This window comes from Helianthus annuus, chromosome 3 (genome assembly GCF_002127325.2).
Source record: "Helianthus annuus cultivar XRQ/B chromosome 3, HanXRQr2.0-SUNRISE, whole genome shotgun sequence".
NCBI classification, from domain to species: domain Eukaryota; kingdom Viridiplantae; phylum Streptophyta; class Magnoliopsida; order Asterales; family Asteraceae; genus Helianthus; species Helianthus annuus.
In genome coordinates, this window is record NC_035435.2 from 172,986,751 (window position 1) to 173,006,567 (window position 19,817).

A 19,817-nucleotide genomic window follows, 5' to 3' on the forward strand; every position below is an offset into this window, starting at 1 on the left:
CGACCAGAAGAACAGAAGCCACAAGCCAGAACTACAGAAGGGGGGGGGGGCGTAGGTTTCAGAACTGTTCGACTTCAGCTTCCTGTTCGAGAACAAAAGCCAAAACACTGCTCGTTGTTGTGGTATTGTACTCTTGTTCGACTTCTTCAATCTTTATAACGTTAAAGGTATGTGTTTTTTTATCTTTCGGTTTAATTTAAGGCTGCAATTTATGTGATTTAGGTTAAAATTATGGGTGAAATTTGTCCGAAATTTTTGCCCTAAACTTGTTGAATCTTTTTGTAACTATGTCTGATTTTATTTGTTTAATCTTATTGTAATTTAATTTAGATAGAAATTAGAGTTTGAAATTTAGGGTAATTTGTTAACTTGTTTTGTTATCAGATTATGCCATGTGTAAGAATAAAATGATAACTATTTTATGTTTGAGAACGTTTTTTATTTGATATTAATGTTTGACCCGACCCGAATCGAATCACCGACGTCCGACCCGAACATACACCTTGAAACTACGCGATAGAAAATTTTTTTAGGTCTGTTACTTTCCGACCCCCCGAACTTTTTTTTCAAGCTTCGCCACTGTGTATATGGGTGGGTGTATGTTGTATCTAGCTCCTTGTTAGATACTTTTTTTTTTATTTTGTAAAATGGGACACCGTCTTTTAAAAGATAAAAAAAAAAGTGATGTCAATAATTGGGAACGTATTGTTTAGTTCATGTTATTGGCCATTAGCTGGAGCCTGCATGATAGAGGCTCTTGCATCTTAGGAAGAAAAACAATGTTCAACCTCCTAGCATGCTAATAAAGCGTGTAGTGTTTGGTTTAAATAAGCATGTTAAATGTATCGTGTTTAGCCGTTTAAAATGTGTCATGTTTAAAATGTGTCTTGTTGAACATAACCCGTTTAATATAAGATAAAGTGTTTTCAAGCCAACCTGAAAACAGATATACCATTAGCTTGACTCGCATATTTTGCTACCTCGAGGATTTATCTAAAGAACCAGAATGAAATTTCAAATAATAGTTTTTGATATCTTATCACTCAACAACCCACATAGCAATCATGTGTTGAATTGTATTTCTTATTTTGTTAAGGTTTATAAAGTAACATGTAAAACAAAAAAAAAAAATATAGAAATTTCAACGCTACTCAAGTTTTGATAAGTATAAAGTAACATGTAAAACAAAAAAAAAAAAAAAAAAACAATTAAAGAAACATAGATCCACAATTTAGGGTTGTTCACAAAGCTCACGGCTCGCAGCTCGCTCGAAAGAAGCTCGAGATAAACTACCTAAAAAACTTGAGTTTAAGATGACGTGAGCTGAGCTGGCTTATTTTGAAACCGAGCCAAGCTCGGCTCGTTGGCTCATTCTTAGGCTCGTTTAACTCCAAGCTAGAGCTTTAGCCGAGCCAGCTCAATTAATTTCAAGCTTGAGCTAGAACCCACCCTGGCTCGACTCGACTCAGCTCGTTTACAACCCTAATCCACATGTTGTGGCGTTCGTTAGCCGTTTGTGTGAACTGCATTTTTTCTTCAACTGCCATTGTGGTGCTCTTATAAATCCAAATTTTGTGTTATGAAGTGTCAACATTAGTTTTATATAGGGCTGTAAACGAACCGAACGAACACGAACGAGACCTTGTTCGTGTTCGTTCGTTAAGGAAATAAATGTGTTCACGAACGGTTCATGAACACTTACCGAACGAGATTTTATGTCCGTGTTCGTTTATTAAGGAAATGAGCCTGTTCACGAACGGTTCACGAACACAAATAAATTTGGCGAACGCGATGAAGGATAAATGTGGATGGCCCAGAGAGTAGCACTAGAACTTGAATCCCTTATTGTGGAACGGAGGTAGATCATATTCGTCGATGTAAATAATGAGAAAAGAAAGGGAAATGGAGCATAAACAAGGTGAAAGAGGGTTTCCTAGTTTAATTGTTAGGGTAATGAAATAAATAAAAGTTTAATAGTATAAAAAATATAGATAAAATATATGAAAGTATAAAAATATTTAATTAAAACACGAACATACAAACATAAACGAATGCAAATGAACGAATGTTCACGAACACCTTACCGAACCTTCACGAACACAATTAACGAACGAGACCTTTGTTCATGTTCGTTCATTTAACTAATCGAACGGAATTTCTTGTTCATGTTCGTTCGTTTATTAAATGAATGAACATAAACGAACTTCCCGCCAAACGGTTCACGAACTGTTCGCTGAACGTTCGGTTCGTTTACAGCCCTAGTTTTATAGATCAGGTCTCATACTCATACATAACATTACGTTTTTCTAACCATAACGGCAAAACCTATGGTATCAAATAATTTTAGCTTGAACACTTCAAAGAGAGAAGGTACAAAAAGCCATAAATTTAATAATGAATGAGAAGTCAAAAGACAAAATGTAGTAATTGTAATATCCCACTTCGGATTGGATTCATATTAAAAATTTCCAATTGTCTGTTAAAACATGCAAAATCTAACCAGCAAGAAAGAAAAAATGATGGTTCGCTTTAAAAATTAGCCTCGTTTTCAGCGAAGCGTAGCAGAAAGTTTGAAACAGCGGGCTTGAGATTGTCGGTTTCAACATTTTTCAACTCAAATACACCTTTTACAATTCGGGTATACAGCCTTTCTAACTCTGGAATCCCATAATCGGTAGTGCGCTCCAACAACAGCTTCTTTGCGGATTCTATTTTGCCGTCACTTTCAACATCTGCCATGATGGTATCTTGTGATTTTGGTTCGGTAACCTCGTTGGAAGGAGTGTTGACGTCAATGCAAACAGGCGGTGAGCTTTCACCAGGGTTTGGATCATCTTGAACTTCGGCTGCTGGTTCTTGAGGCTGTTGAGATCCTTCTTCGGCTGTTGAAGCTGAAAAATCACAGTGTAGATTAGATTAGTCCAAATGAACGAACATGAAGAGAAGTCGGGTTCGTTCATTTATATTCGTGAACGTTCGATAACACGTTCGTTTATGTCCGTCCGTCCATTTATGTTCGATAGGTAATTATGCTTTTAGATTTTATATTTATTTTTTATTTTTATTTGAGGTATCTGACACAAATAAACCCCTATTCTAGTATTCCCATGTTCATTAGTACATATTGGGTGGATCATCTTAATGTTTATGATAAAAAATGCCTATTTAATTCGAAATTTAACACATATTCATTTTTGTTCGTTTATGTTCATGAAAGTTCGTTTGTGTTTGTGTGTTCATCAAAACGTTTGTTTGCGTTCGTTTGTGTTCGGTACCTAAAATTAACAAACGAACACAAAAACGCTCATTTCCTTGATGAACGAGAACATGAACATAAAATCTCGTTCGGTAAGTGTTCATGAACTGTTCGTTAACACAATGTATTTCGTTAACAAACGAACACGAACAAGGCCTTGTTCGTTCGGTTCGTTTGCAGCCCTAACTATAACATATCCACGACTAAAAACTACGAATCAATAACGCAGGATATGAAACCTGTATGTGAAGGATCAGCGGTCTTCTTGGGTCGTTTTAGTGCTACATAGCTTTGATCTAAATTAACTTCGGGCTGGACATGACGAAGACGTGCGCTAGCCCTAGTCGTAGTTGCCATCTGAACAACCGGAACATCCTGGAAAGAAGATCCCGCTACATCTTCAGGCAAAGACACCGGGCCACCATTTTCAGCAATCTTTTCGCAGAAAGCGACCAATGCGGGGTCCATCTGCGATAGCATCCCATGAACCTATAGAAAAACAAACAATATTTGAATCATATCATAATTTGAAAAGAGTAAAGTACACAGATGGTCCTTGTGATTAACCAAAATTTTGAATTTAGTCCCTAGCTTCCAAAAGTACATGGATGGTCCCTATGGTTTGCACTTTGTAACGCATTTAGTTCTCAACTTTTGCCAAAAGTACACAGATGGTCCTTATGGTTTGCACTTTGTAACGCATTTAGTCCCCAAGTGACTAAATGTACTAAATGTGTTACAAAGTACAAACCACAGGGACCATCCGTGTACTTTTGGAAAGCTAAGGACTAAATCCAAAATTTTGGTTAGCCACAGGGACCATCCGTGTTTACTCTTTTGAAAACTATAACATACATGTGAGTTTATACTTAGGGGTGAGCAAGTTTAGGTCCGGACCGAAAATAACCGAGAACCGAACCGAAAATATACCCGACCCGAACCCAAATACCTAGGTATTTAGATCGGTTCCAATTTGTCATATAAAATCGGGTCGGGTCGGGTCGGTTATCGGTTCTTTTCATGGTGAAACCCGACTTGGACCTATGGACCGGAACCGACCCTATATTTAGGGTAGTGAATCGGTTCTGTATTTTATGTTTGATCGGTTCTCGGGTCGGGTCAGGTAATGGTCGGGTTTTTCCTTTTGCTCACCCCTATTTATAGTTTATTACTATTAAAAATAATGACATACCGAATCTCGAAGTTCGTAAGCCCTACTGACAATCCTAGCTCCATTGTAATCATCCCTGTTATATATCTGCATGTACAAATAAAGCACTATCTTTACAAACGGTTTCAATATTTTAAAACACGTACACGTTAGAGCGGGATATGAACCTTTGCATTTGCCAAAATGAGATCAAAATCTTCTAAGAAGGCCTTGCAAGTTATGTATTTTCCGGCATCAACACGTTGTAGAAGGGTAGCCATATCCATTGGGTTTTGAATAACCGCATGATAGTTCGGGGCGTCTTCATCCAACACGGGGTAGTGAAAAGCACTGAAACGCTTATCATACAAAACCCTGCCCCATAACAAAAAACAAACAAACTAGTGTCTAAGTAGATTTCTGACATCTGTCACATGAATAAAGAAAAATAAACATAGTGTTGTACTATAGGTTACCAATGCTCTCGTAAATAGAATCAAAACCACCTTTATTCTAGTTCATAAAGGTGTTGGAACATCATATTTAAATAAGTAAAATGCCGTTTCGTCCCTGAGGTTTGGCCAGTTTTGCGACTTTCATCCAAAGGTTTGTTTTTCCGCATCTGGATCCAAAAGGTTTGAAATCTTGCCATTTTCATCCGGCTTGTTAACTCCATCTATTTTTCTCCGTTAAGTCGGGGGTATTTCCATCTTTTTGCTACCTTAAAGGGCAATTCCGTTTTTTCAATTTATGTAAAAAGACCAAATTGCCCTTTAAGTTAATGAAAAAAAGACGAAAATACACCTCACTTAACAGAGAAAAATGGATGGAGTTAATGAGCCAGATGAAAACGGCAAGATTTCAAACCTTTTGGATCCAGTCATCGAGATGTGGAAAAACAAACATTTGGACAAAAGTCGCAAAACTGGCCAAACCTCAGGGACGAAAATGGCATTTTACTCTATTTAAAAAATAGTAGGTCATCGTGAAAGAAGAAATTCATGACTTGTGACACCTCATATATAATAACGATGATAATTGGTATACACATGTAGGGTTAGGATTTGGCGTAGGCATGAATCACGCCATAAAACGACAATAAAAAAAAGTGTAGTCATGAAAAACTAACCGGTTGCAAACATCACGGAGGCACATTCTCAGTCTTCGGAGAGCATGACCCTCGGCTTCTGCTTTAGCTTTTAGTTCGGAGACCTTGGGACCCGTGTCTACCTTTGGTGCCTTGCTGAGTTCGGGAACAGCAGCCGACTTCTGGGACTTGCTTTTGGGTCCCTCTGATGATATTGACAAAGCAGCTTCAATCAGACGGTCAAAAAACATACTTCTATCTTCCATTAATGGTCTGTCCATCTGGTAGCTGTTACAGGTACATAACAATCACGGGTTTGGGTCAGTTTCGGGTTGACAATGGTTAACACTTTTAACTAAATGGGTCGGATCCAGGTCAACCTGGTAGGACTGCCCAGCTTACTTTTATACTTTTTTGAAAGGTATTTTATGTCATAACTTAAAATTGTTTAAATTGATGTCAAAATTTAGCAGTTAAAAAAGAAATGTGCCTAAACGCAATTGTTTTATAAACATTTGCATTTTTGCTGTTCATTTATAATTTCAGTAATAATATGAAATATGAAATATAAATTATAACAATTCAGGTTAAATGGGTCATGTTTGTGTCAAACTACGAATACGTGAGTCGTGTTCGAGTTCATGTGTGTCCAACACGATTTTCGGGTTCGTGTAAAACTTTCAGATTCGCGCCGGGTTCGACCTACAAACACGATCCGATTAACACCCGTAGGAATAACTATAACCGTTTAATATAATATACCTTTTAACATACCTGAGATTAATTAACTAATGATATACATTCAAGTTTAAGTTAAAACAGAGTAACAAGAAGTTTCAGAAAAAAACTGAAGAATATAACTAACGAGTAACGAGATTTATTTTTAGTCTCATTTTGGAACACTATTGCACTTAGAACGCTTCACAATGCAAGCAACCTTATTCATGATATACTACTTGAAGTTTTAAAAGCACATCATATGAAACATCAAACTATAGCTCTATGAATTTTAACAGAATAAATAAACCGGACATACATGTTACGTGAAGGGAACACAGAAGACGGGTCCCCATCAAGCTCATCGAGCTGAAGTGAGGACGTTCCAAGAAGTAGTATAGGAGAATCCGATGGCAGCTCTGCCAATAATGTCAACAGCACAGCTCTAAGTTGCTCATGTGCCTGAATTCACAAACAATGGCATACAGCATTAGAAAGAAAAAAAAAACAATTCTTGAACGAAATCAAATGAAAAAATGTGTAGAGATGTGACAGTGCGCATACATTTTCCCACCAAAGATGGAATTGAGGTAAATAGAGTATAGAAGGTGTAGTTCTCCTTGCTTCACCAAACACATGTACCAAAGCTTCCTCTGGTGTCTTAGCACTCGGATCAGAGAGAAGAGATGAAAGCCCTAGAGAATGAACCGGAAACTTTTCCAGTTCGTGTAAGATAGCAGGTCCCAAGTGATCCTACAACAATGTACTTGTAAATTTACTTACAATATCACATTTTAAGATAAATAGATTTTGTACCCGCCGCGCGTTGCAGATGCGCCGTACGCAACGTGATAAATTATAGACTACAATCAACCCGACTCGTTTCCGAACTAAATTTACGTTGAAACATAGAGTAATCCGAATTCATATAGTTGAATGAAAACGTATTATATTTGACACGACTTGTTTCCAAACAAAAATCACATCGAAACATGTAGACAAACTAAAAGCATACATAAAATAAACACGTGCAGTGGCGGCGTACGCTTTCGAACTAAAGTTACTTCAAAACGTATAGTAACTCAAGTATATACCGTCGAATGAAAACTTAGGGAGTTAAAATGGCATTTACAAAATTTAAAGGTTACTTTTGACACTATACAAAAGTTTAGTGGTTGAATTGGGTCGTTTTAAGGTTATATAAATAGAGGTGGCAAATGGGTGGGTCGGGACTCGGGTGACAAGCCAAAAACGGCGATTCTGGCACAGGTCATGTTGGGTTGACCAGACACATTTTGAGTTGTGACCAAAATAAACCTTTTTTATAAGCAATTAATATATAAACATCTGAATCTAAAAAGATAGTTACCAGTCCGGCACCCTCCGCGCCACACAACAAAAGCCTCGGTCTGTACACAAGAGGAAGAGCAAAACCGCAAACAAGCATAGATAATTTCTTGGATTCAGACGAAACATCAAGAGCGGGAAAAATATCGGATATAACACTCATTGCCTTCTGAAGATGCCGTTGTAAACACGGTGCAACAACTGGAGATAACGGTCTAGAATGAACAATTGCGCCTCTATGTGCAGCTGGAGTTATTGTTGACATAGCGTCCATAAAATGTTTCTTTTCAACTTCAACCGATTCAACGTCGATAAGAAACTTATCGTCACTAGTGTAAACCTGAGGATATTTTTCGCGAAAAGCCTGAATTGCGGCTTCGGTACAGAGAGCTTTTAAATCAGCACCACAATAGCCGACACAACTAGCAGCAAGCTCTAGTTTTAACTCCTTTAACGGAGGTCGTTTCCATTTTCGAGTATGAATGTCTAGTATTTCCGCACGTGCGTCGAAACCGGGTAACTGAAACGTAAACTCACGATCGAATCTACCGGGTCGTCTTAATGCTCCATCAATGGCGTCAATTCTGTTGGTTGCACCGATTAAAACGACCTGACCCCGTGAATCGAGACCGTCCATTAAAGCAAGTAGCGTTGAAACAATGGAGTTATGAATCTGTTCCTGTTTACTTGACCTAACAGGGGCAAGACCGTCAATTTCGTCGAAAAAAATTATAGATGGTTGATTCCTTTGAGCTTCTTCGAACAGCATCTTCAATTGTCGTTCGGCTTCACCAACCCATTTGCTAAGCACGTCAGCACCTTTTCGCATATAGAAGCTTACTTTCTGTCCGGCTTTCGAAGCTGCACAAGCTAAAGCGCGTGCGATGAGTGTTTTCCCAGTGCCAGGTGGACCGCATAACAACACGCCTCTCGGAGGGGTAATATGGTAACTAGCGAAAAAATCAGGGTACAGTAACGGGAAAAAGACCATTTCTTTCAAAGCATCGATATAGCCCGAAAGCCCACCGATGTCATCAAAACTTACACTTTCATCAACCTGTAACGGTTGAATGTCGGCCCCACCCTTGGAACTGGGCCCCGCGGTTTGAACACCGGAAGCTAGGTTAGCCAAAACGTCACCCTGATGACCCCAACCGGATGCAGCAATGTTTAACCCCCAAGCCGATGTCCCGTGCATATCTGGTCCGGATAAAAGCCACGGTGGTGCACCGGACCGGCTCGCCCCACGTGACCATGGCATAGGCATGGCTTGGTCCAGCTCATCGACGAGAAGTGAATCGTCTGAATCGTCGGCACGTGATATCCGATGGCGTTTATGAACTCGGGACCCACCTCTTCTAACGTCCCGACTGTGTTTTGTACCTACTCCTTGTTGAAGTACTCTTCTCGGAGATCGTGGTCGTTGTTTACCTTCTTCGATGGATAACCGTCGGACCTCTGCGCGGTTTCTTAAATCGTATCGTCTCCGACCGTCCTGTTCTTCTTCAACGTCTTCATCGTCACCGTCTTCCTCGTCTTCATCTTCGCCTTCATCTTCGCCTTCATCTTCGCCTTCACCTTCATCATCACCGTCACCCTCAGCACCGCCCTCCTCGCTTTCACCGTCATCCGCGTCGTTATCCTCAATCTCATTGCCATTTTCCGTTGCGTTTTGACCGTTATCCTCCTCATAACCATCTCCTCCGTCCTCTGATTCAAGAATTAGTTTTCTTGAACCTGTATTAGAACGAGGACGGAGACGTGATCTCATTCCATAATTTTCATCACGTGGCGAAAACTTCTCTTTATGTCTAGCACTGCTAGAATTCCGGCTTCTAGAAACTTGGTACTTGGGACCCTGCAAAATGTGCATATTTTTAACGATAAAAAAAAGTTCATCTCAAAAGGCTTGTAGAAGACTTAAGAAACTGTATCAAGAACTCACCATTAAGTCATCATCCTCACTACTGTCATCTGTGTAGCCGTCAAGACCTGCCGGAACTTTCCGTTGTCTTGTGGAACGTCGAAGATGTTCTGTAGTAGACTGCACTAACAATAGGTACATATTACAAAATAGGATGAAAAGCATGGATTTTAGTTTCGGAAAATCATCATAGCAATCAGAAAGAAATACTGTATACTGAATGAAGTTGGCCATATTTAAGGTAATTTTGATTCAAGTTTTGTTATCTAAGTTAGCTAAGCCGAAAAAATACAAAATAAACAGGTTTAGAACAATATCGAACGGCAACCAACAGACCAATAGCTTATCATCAATCTCATCATCAGCAGCAGCATATGAACAAATAACCTAACACCATAGAGATAGAAAGCTACTAAATACCAAAAGGACTAAAGGAGTGAAAGAGTAACTTAGTAAGATAAAAACAAAGACAACTATAAGTCTATAACATCATATAACAACACATAGACATACACACATGAAGATAGTCACATGCAAAGTCCACCCTTGGTTTTAAAAAGCTCGTATGAGGCGCGGCTGCTGGCACCTTATGTAGGCCGAAGAGCACATAAAACATGCGCAAAAAAGCGCATTTTTGGAAAATTTTGAGGTTGAGGCGCCGCCTCTTGTATTTTGGGTGTTTTTATTCATTACAATAGGTTTTTTGGCTTGTACATGTAGGTAAAATCATACATAAACCTTATTTATTGCTATATTTTGGATAAAGAATGCTAAAAACCTATGGGATATATAATCACCTTGCGCCTCGATTAGCCCGCCGCCTTTGCGCTTTGTGCCTCGGTTTTAGACCTCGTCGCTTTAGTGCGATTCTTGCTTTTTTAAAACCAAGAGTCCACCTTAAGTGTAGTAAAAATCTAGGCCCTAAAACAAAGCTATGCCACAATGCCACATATGTATCATTTATCATCCCCTAATTGTCCTTAACCTTAATCTTATATTAATTGCTATTTATTATATTAAAAAACAAAAAAAATAAAGGTCACTAGCATCGCTATCTATCGGCATGGTTGCAAAAGTCGCTAGGCGCTCTCTAGTCGGATTTGAGAGTACTCGGGATGTACTCGGCCTAGGCGGAGATTACTCGGGGAGTAATTGGCCTAGGCAAACAATACTCGGCCTCGGCAACCTACCTTGTAGCGAGTACTCGGAGCCTAGGCGGGACTTTTACAACCATATCTATCGGTACAAAGGCTATAGCGAGACTAGACCTATACGCTATTCGCTATAGCGAGCGTAGCGATCATTATTGACAACTACGGTCTCGACGAACTCCTATACCATGTCCTCAACGCGGTGCAACCCTAACCCTAGCAAATCAAGTTCAAAATGCAGTACTAATTTACCTCCATTTCTAATTCCAATCCACAAAACTAAACATGATCACAAACACATTCAACAAAATAATCAAACAAACACAATAAATCCTCAAACACACATATAACTAACTATAAACTAACCCTAAAACTACTTAAACAGTTAAACAACCAAACAATAAACCGAATGACTACCGAATTATTCTGTTTACTGTCTCCAGACATCCTTTTGGCAATCTGAACAGCTGAAGCCCTAGTTTTCGTCTTCCTCCGTGTCTTACTCCGAGTCTTACTCCGTTTCGAATTCGGATACACAAACCGATTGAATGATTTCGGTCTTTTTCGGAGCCTATCGCTGGTGCGAAGCGGTCTCGGTGACGAAACAACAACGGCATCGACGTCAGCTTCGGCACCGGCATCCTCGCTGTCTTTGCCGGAGTGTTTCGAAACCATAATTTTGGTGGAATTTGAGTGGATTTGTTGGTTGATTATCTCATTGTGGAGGTGAAATTGTTGAGGGTTCAAGCTTTCACTGGTGTGAGAAAGGGTTTGTGTTTTGAGGGTTTTTTTGTGTTATTTGGGTTTCGGCTTGGAAAGGTTTTGATGAGAGGCTACATTGGTCCCTTGACTAATTCGCTGGTCAAATTTTCTCCCTTTGATTTTCGCTTTTGGACACCGGTATCAAATTTCCCGAATCAATATGATTTTTTGGTATCGAATCGGTGCTGACATTTAGCATTTTTGGTGTCGGTTCGGTATCAGTTTTTACCTTCTAATACCGGTCCGTACCGGTACCAGTACTCATTTTTTGGGGATTTTCAATACCAGTATATTTTCGGTATCGGTACCCGTTGGTATCACAATTTTAGACTTAATCATTACCACGTCTACTATTTTGTAGCCCCACTCTCTTAGACCATGGGTAGTCATCTTGGATGTGGCCGTTTTTTTGCCCGAAAACGCCAAACAACGCCCGGGTCTCAGCCCTCGTGGGCCTTTTTCTTGGATTTTTTCGAATGGCGTTTTAAAAACACCGCTCGAGCCCCTTGTGTGTTGGCCAATGGCTGTTTTAGTAGAATATTACTTGTTTTAATAAATAAAAAAACTAATAATTGGGTAATTATGGGAGTGCCACGTGTCGAACAACGCCCAAGGGTGGGGGCTTTATCCCACTACGCCCATTTCTTCAAAACGCCCATTTGCTGACTAGGACGACACGTGACGGACAACGCCCAAAGATGGGACATTATTCACCATAACCACTACGCATGGTATTAGTGCTAACGTGCCGTGCCATATATACAAATATATAAAAATCAAACCTCAATCCGTAAAAATACTTAAATCAATACAATATATAAAAAAAAAATTACAATATAAGCTCAATGCCTTCATATTAGCACGTTCATAATAGCACCATTCTATGGACATTTGGAGTTAACCATTTAAGCACACAGTCTCAGTGACAATTCCACATTTCCACTTAACAATTTTTTATTAACACATCAGTAAATCATTTTAGTGCATAGTCTTGTTAACAGTAGCAGTTTTAGAATATCAGTTTCAGTGTGCCATAAAATAACGAATTTTAAATAGTGAAATCATAATGAGTGTATATATGGTTGTCCGAAACCGTACCATAACCGATAAGTAGATAGCGAAATAACGGTGGTCCGGTCCAGTAGCAAGGCAAACCTTTTAGAATACTTAAGTGTGAGTAGGGCTGCAAATGAACCGAACGAACATGAACAAGTGTTCGTTTGTTAAAAAAAAAATATATGTGTCTACGAACTGTTCATGAACACTTACCGAACACGATTTGATGTTTGTATTCGTTTGTTAAGGAAACGAACGTGTTCATGTTCGTTTGTGTTCATTTGTTAATTTTAGGAAACAAACGAAAACGAACGTTGATGAACACAGACTAATGTTCATGAACACAAATTGACATTTATTAAATATATTATTTGTCAAAATTTTAAAGAACAAAAAATTACTTTTTGAGTCTCTGTGTTTTAGTGGTTTTAACCAATTTAGTCCAGAATCAAAAAGTTTAACGCTCCGAGACCCTAACCGCTTATTTTATAACATTTTGAGTCCATGTGTTTCAGTAGTTTTAACCACTTGAGTCCAAAATCAAAAGTACAATTGTTAAAAAAAATTGAACTCAAAAACGTTATAAAATGAGCGGTTAAGGACTCATGGCGTTAAACTTTTTGATTTTGGATTCAAGTGATTAAAACCACTAAAACACAGATACTCAAAAAGTAATTTACTCTTTAAAGTATGTAAATAAAATATAAAAACTAAAAACACTAATGAGCATAATTGAACATAAACGAACACGTTCACGAACATAAATGAACGAACGTGTCCTCTATCCATGTACATGCACGTTCATTTAACTAAACAAACGAAATTTCTTGTTCATCTTCGTTTGTTTGATAAACGAACAAACACAAACGAACTTCCACCAAACAGTTCACAAACTGTTCGCCGAACGGTTTGGTTCGTTTGCAGCCCTAAGTCTGCCATCTTAGGTTCAAGTCTCATAACACGAGCATTGTTTCAATATAAACTGTGATTTACAGTAAAACTGATACAAGATTTAAAAACGTATTATGTAAATACCAGAAACGATTGTATAAAAGAAATCATAACATTATAATTTGTGTTAGAACGAAATTCATATGCATGAAGACGTTGAAATGCGGGGGTACGTAAGTTTTGTAAAGGATCGAACGATACCTCAGTTGGATTGATGCGACGCCGTATCGTGGGCTGAATGTTTCGTTTGGCGGTGGTAGAGCGGCGGAGATGAGGGAATTCCGGCGAACCGATTGAAAGGATTCAGGGTTTTGTAGGCAATAAGGGTTGAGGGTTTTGACACATAATAATGATGAGGATTCGAAATCCCGAAGTTATAGGCAGGCAGTGATTTGAAAGTAAAAAAAGAAACGGGATATTTGAGATTTGGGTGTGAAGTTGCAAGCGGGAGTGAATAATACAAGAACACGGGTCGGAGTTGGATCGGACGATGGTAGTGTTGTAGTAATCGTTAGTCGCTAGTGAGGAGGTGGGATGGGTACTAATTGTGGTTAATAGATGCCTAGGCGTGATCTTTACAACCATGGATGACGGTGAAAAATTGATGTATTATGTTGGGTGGCGTTTTGTCATAGAGTTTACCTGGGTGGTCACGCTTTGTTTGACGTTGTTTGGAAACGCTAACTTCCTTAAAACACTATTACAATTTATTTAATTTTCTTTAAGATATTTATTATGATTAAATTTGTGATAATTCATTTTCATTAGACTAAATGGTGTGGGAGCGGTAAAATGGTGTGAAGGCCTCCTCCACGCCGGAACACCATGGGCGTAGCTTAAGTAGGGCGGGAGGGGGCGGCCGACCCTCGGAACTTTTAGTTCAGTGGTGGAGAGTATGTAGTTTTCGTATAGAAATTTTTGGGTATATACGTTTTCGACCCCCTAGTTTTATAGAAATTTTTAGATTCAGTGACTTTCGCCCCCCCCCCCTCCGGTCGGAAATCTCAAGATTTGCCACTGCGGAACACCACCCCATGCGGCATGGTGGAGGTGGCATGGTAATTTAGTATATATATATAAAAGCTTATAAAAATCTTTCGGGCCCTATAAAAATTTGAGCCTTGGGCGTCGGCACGGGTTGGCCGGCCCAAGAGCCGGCCCTGAGTGAGACCAAAGAATAATAAATACAAAAGGATGGAACACTGCTGCAAAATATGGACACTTAATGTAATATAAGAAAAGAAAATGGTTTGAATAATCAGGGTTGAGATCCTGTACAAACATTGCTAATTATAAGAACCGTAAGAACAGATCTGAACCATTGATAATTTAAATCAAGGGTTGATATTGATTATAAAAAAAACCCTTATAATTAAAAGTTACTACTAAAAAATTAGGGGTAATTTTGTAAAATTGCTAGTCATTTGACCATTTTCCATTAAATACAAATTCCATCAAGGTTTTTAAACTAAAATAACTTTTATATACTTCATTATTTTTTAAAAAAAAAATATATCATAAAATCAAGTATTTTTTTATCTTTAATATGAGTACCATATTGCTATACTTTTTTGTATTTATAAAAGTGATTTTTAAAAAAGTTAACAAAAGGTGTTTTATAATTGTGCTGATAAAGTGCTGATTATGTGTTAATTACAAAATAATACAACCAAACACCAAAAGTAGATATAATCAGCACATCTGGCGTGCTGATAATGGAGAACAATTGAGGTTGTTGTGCTGATGTCGTTTATGTTGATAATGGAGAACGATTGAGGATGATGTGCTGATAATGAAGAACAATTAAGCATGTTATGCTAATTATATAGTGTTGTGCTGATTATATTTTTTGTAATTATTTTTAGTTAGTTTTAAATAAATATGGTCAAAAGGTCTAAATTACCCTTAAACTAATTTTTTTATTGATAGACACTTGTCAATTATTTGTTGGTTCTTACGGTTCTTACAAACTTAAGTGTTTGTATTTGATCCCATTCCTGAATAATCATGTAAAAATTGGAGCTTGACGTGCAAAGCTTCTATTTAAATCAAAACCTCAAGCAAAGCTTCAACTTAACAGAAACCGTATAAGCAATTTATGTGCATCATGAATAAAAAAAAAAGTCTTTTGGCATTAAATATAAAAAAATAAAGTACATTACTATGGTTTTATTTTCAAAAGAAAACTGCGAGCTCATTAGTGCAAGTTAATGAAATAAAATAAATTATCAAAGAAAAAAAAGGTACAGTAAGATTTGAACTTATATGTAACTAAAGGGCTTTTACCATATCACCCCAAGCACTTTACATATAATGCTTCAACTTCAAAATGTATAATACATATGTCACCGGTTACCAGAAAAAAACCATCTACCGAACCGTTCAATCCGGTTTTTCAAACCGTAACCCGTGAGCCGAACCATTGATTTGAGACAGTTTAACCAGTTCAGTCAGTTTTAACGGTTTTTAACACCATAGTTGGGGACTTGGGGTTGCTCTTATTCTTTTGTGCAAGTCTAAAACAATATTGTCAACTTTTAACCCTTTACAAAAGTAAACATGTAATGCAAATAAACTAACTCTTGTGCTCTATTGAAGAAGTCAACAATTCTTCCAAATAATCAACCCCTAAATCCTCAAACACCACCACCTTCTTTTCTCTTCTATCTCTTCTACTCTTCCTAAGTGCATCTCTCATCCTCAATGAGTGTCTCTTCTTCAACGCCATCGCGGGCGAACCACCGCCTTCCACCGCCGTTACCTTCCCACCCATCATCTCATGCAAAGATTCCCTCACTCTATCAACCGGAAAATTCAATATCGCGGACGAACCCCTCATCAACAAAGCGGCTTGATCATAAGCCAAAGCAGCCGCTTCTGCGCTATCAAATGTACCCAACCATACCCTTACTCCATTCCTTGTTGAGTCCCTTATCTCCGCTGCAAACTTCCCCCATGGCCGCCTTCTAACGCCTCTAAATGCGGCGGTTTTGGTGGGTGGTGTTGAGCTAACTTTGTTCGAATATGTGGTGTTGAAGCCGGTTGTTAGGAGGCCGAAAAGAAGCATTTCTTGTGAATCGTTTTCGTTGAATGGAAGGAGATCATTGTGGGAGAACTCCGGTGATGAGCAGTTGGAATGAGAAGAATTCATTATGAATGTTTTTGATTGTTTGTTTGTGTTCTTTGCTTCCTTAAATACCAAAAGGAAGGTTCCAATATGTATGGGGGTCTATAATGGAAAATAAAACATGTGTCCAAAAGTTCAATACCAATATTAGTAATATTCGATGTGGGACTAGCTCATTTGTTACAGAAAAATGACCTGACTCTTAAAGGAAAGGTCCTAAGTTTAACCATAGGTAGCAAAGTAGTTTAAAAGTATTGGTGTAAAGTAGAGTAAAAGTAACAATAATAATTAATAAACAACAGAATATCTTTTAGTTGTTATATCGAGTATCTTTATCATACAAGTATTATAACGAATTGAACTAATACATACTGACCAAAAACCCGCCATAAACGTGTTTATTTTTTTCCCTAGACATCTGGTAAAATGTTTGATGGAAATGGGTTGTATTAAAAATAAAATATATATTTTTGGTATCCTAAGCTATACGAGCAGCGTTATTATACTCGTACCATGAGTCACTGATGAACAGAACCGATTTCGACCAAACAACATCGATACCGATATTTATATTTTAGATTCGATACTGTTGTATCGACTTCAAATTAAAAAAAAAGAGTTGTATACAAAATACGATGTATTTTTCGTATTGTATGCTATAGCGAGTGACAGTTGCGTACCAGTGTGTGTCGAACCGATTCCGACCGAACATCATCAGTACTGATATTCGTATTCTCAAAACCGTTACTGATATTCGTTTTTGTGATTTTTCGTCGATGTAAAACACATTTTGTCATTCTTTTAAGTATATCACGACTTCACATTTTATTTTGTATATTCTCTTTCAATTGTTATACCTAGTGAAAGTATCGTATCTACACCCAAACCGATACCAATCGAATTTATGATAATTTTCTTTGTTCTTCGAAAATCCCTTACATCCCTTATATGACGTAAGGAGTATGGTCAAATGGAATGGCTGGCCGATGTGAAGACTTGAATAATTATCCACATAAAAAAAATAAAGAACTCAAAAGAATCTCGTTCAAACATGGACACCCATACTGGTTTATTAAATTACTATATTTTTCTTTTTTCAGTTGACAATTTTTTTTTTATAAAATTCTAATTTATTTAACCTTTTTGTAAGTTTAACATAAAGTTAATTCATAAATAGTTACCATCCTTTGAACAAGATTATTAAATTGTCAACCAGTTATTCACAAAATACTTTTTGTTTTTGCACATAGTTGTTCTTACATGTTACCCTTCACATGTGGCTTAGTGGCTACACCAACCGGTCTAAGTTCTAACCTTGAACACCTTTTTCGACTTCGAAACTTTCGGGTCTCTTGCCTCTGAAGTTGTCGGTTTTCTAAATAGAGTACAGAAAGTCGTGTACAACAGTTTCTTGTCGCCGAAGAAACAGAATTTTGGTTTTGATAGAATTGGATTTGCTATTCGAAAGGGGGTTCGGGGCAGCTTGTTGCCCACCTAACTCCTAAAAATTAGAAAAGAAGAAAGCCGATCTGACTTGTCGACTTGCCTAGACCAATCGGCTCATTCGCAAACGCCTATAATTGTGTACAGTCTGGTCCAACCCTAAAACCTATAATTGTCTACAGTACGGTCCAACCCTAAAAACATTTCTTGTTCGTTAGCAAACATCTACCATGCCCTATTCTTTTCCACAAAAGATTAAACACAAAACTCCGATGTTTTATGAGACTCGCGAGTTTGTCTGAATCATATATCAACAAACCCATATCGGTAAATGAACAGTAGTGTCATGGTTAATAAATAACCAGCTTTTTTTGAACGACATTTTTTTTTCTGCAGTCTGTGAAACTTGAACCCAAGACCTCCTCATCTTAAGATGTTTAAAGGTTTTGTCTTTGTCAATGGACCACCACACCATTGAATAAATAATAAATAACTAGCTAAAAGATCATTTTATGAAAACTAATAATAAATATATTGATACATCTTAATAAACACAAAATATTTATTATATTGAATCTTTAATTGTGAAGAAATAGTACAATCCAAGACATACCTAAAACAAAAGATATCATAAATCTTTTGTTTTTCAATGTATAAAAGTCAAAAAAACATAAAGAGTTGAAGGAGAATTCAATTGAGACTTGTCTTGTAAATAAACCTGTATAAGTTTTGTCGACCTAATATCATTTTGACCGTAAACAAGACAATCAACGATGAAACACACATGATGTAGTAAGGATGGGGTGACCGTGAATATTAGTCACAAGGGTGTAAACGATCAAGTCGTTTTATAAGTTATTCAAGATGGATTCGTTAAAGGTTTTAATGAGTGGAAGATCAAGTGTAACTAGAGTCCATTTTTTAAATACAAATTTCTTTTAATTCATGTCGTCTGTCGAACTTGAAACCAAGACCAATCACTCCTAAACTCAAGTGTTTAAAGGTTTTGTCTTCGCCGGTGATGGTAACTAGAGTCCATTTAATATGGGTCAATCTATTTGGACACCTTATCTGCCTATTTAGACACCCTTTGCCTCGTATAGGCCTCGTATAGGCCTATACGAGGCGTATAGGGTTACATCAAAATCAGTGCCTGACTCATGTCACTTCTGGTTTGACCCCTTCAAGACGCCTCGTATAGGCCTATACTGGGCGTATAGGACCCTTCGTATAGGCCTCATATGTGACCCTTTGCCCCTTATATGCCTCGTATAGGCCTATACTGGGCGTCTTGAAGGGTTTTTTTTTTTTTTTTTTTTTTTTTTTTTTTTTTTTTTAACAAACATTTTATATAATATTAATCGTTTTAGCAAACTTTTATACAAAAACAAGTTTTTTTATTTTAAATAATTAATATTAGGACCCCTCGTTGGTTTTTTTTAGTTGAAAAATAGATGTTTTGGTATGGTAATTTGATTGTTTTTTGAGGGTGATGTTTTTTGAGTAAAAAAATGGTGTATAGTATAAGTCTAGTATAGGTCCCATATAGGTCTTGTATAAGCCTATAGGCCTAAACGGGACCTAAACCACACCTATAGTCCTATACGAGTGTTGTATCTTATCCAATAGTCTAATATCGTATTGTATTGTATCGTATCATATCGTATCGTATAGTATAGTATAGTATAGTATAGTGTAGTATAAGTCTCGTATAGGTCTTGTATAAGCCTATCGTGTTGTATCGTATCGTATAGTATAGTATAAGTCTCGTATAGACCTATATGGGACCTATACGAGACTTATACTATACATTGTACGATACAATACGATACCATACTATACGATA

The 19,817-nt window shown here is 37.6% G+C and overlaps 2 protein-coding genes across 2 annotated transcripts; both read right to left on the minus strand.

The window, feature by feature from the left end:
* Positions 1–2,380: 2,380 nt before the first annotated feature.
* LOC110930931 (ATPase family AAA domain-containing protein At1g05910) lies at positions 2,381–11,435 on the minus strand. The gene is made up of 10 exons (XM_022174319.2): positions 11,050–11,435; positions 9,503–9,601; positions 7,580–9,415; positions 6,775–6,963; positions 6,530–6,672; positions 5,536–5,781; positions 4,595–4,781; positions 4,449–4,514; positions 3,496–3,745; positions 2,381–2,891 (listed from the first exon to the last, which is right to left on the minus strand). The coding sequence occupies exons 1-10, from the start codon at positions 11,305–11,307 to the stop codon at positions 2,530–2,532; spliced, it is 3,636 nt and encodes a 1,211-aa protein (XP_022030011.1). The 5' UTR covers positions 11,308–11,435; the 3' UTR covers positions 2,381–2,529.
* A 4,142-nt stretch (positions 11,436–15,577) lies between these two features.
* LOC110930932 (ethylene-responsive transcription factor 1B) lies at positions 15,578–16,616 on the minus strand. The gene has a single exon (XM_022174320.2). It carries the CDS (start codon positions 16,550–16,552, stop codon positions 15,977–15,979), a length of 576 nt encoding a protein of 191 aa, XP_022030012.1. The 5' UTR covers positions 16,553–16,616; the 3' UTR covers positions 15,578–15,976.
* Between the last annotated feature and the right edge of the window lie 3,201 nt (positions 16,617–19,817).

What these genes read in the sequence shown, in the direction of transcription:
- LOC110930932 (XM_022174320.2), bottom strand. Translation starts at nt 16,552, where the DNA reads ATGAATTCTTCTCATTCCAACTGCTCATCACCGGAGTTCTCCCACAAT.
- LOC110930931 (XM_022174319.2), bottom strand. Translation starts at nt 11,307, where the DNA reads ATGGTTTCGAAACACTCCGGCAAAGACAGCGAGGATGCCGGTGCCGAA. An exon ending in GTGAGGATGATGACTTAATG is followed by an intron (nt 9,416 to 9,502) that starts GTGAGTTCTTGA and finishes CACATTTTGCAG; the next exon opens with GGTCCCAAGTACCAAGTTTC. An exon ending in CTCCGTGATGTTTGCAACCG is followed by an intron (nt 4,782 to 5,535) that starts GTTAGTTTTTCA and finishes GTTATGGGGCAG; the next exon opens with GGTTTTGTATGATAAGCGTT.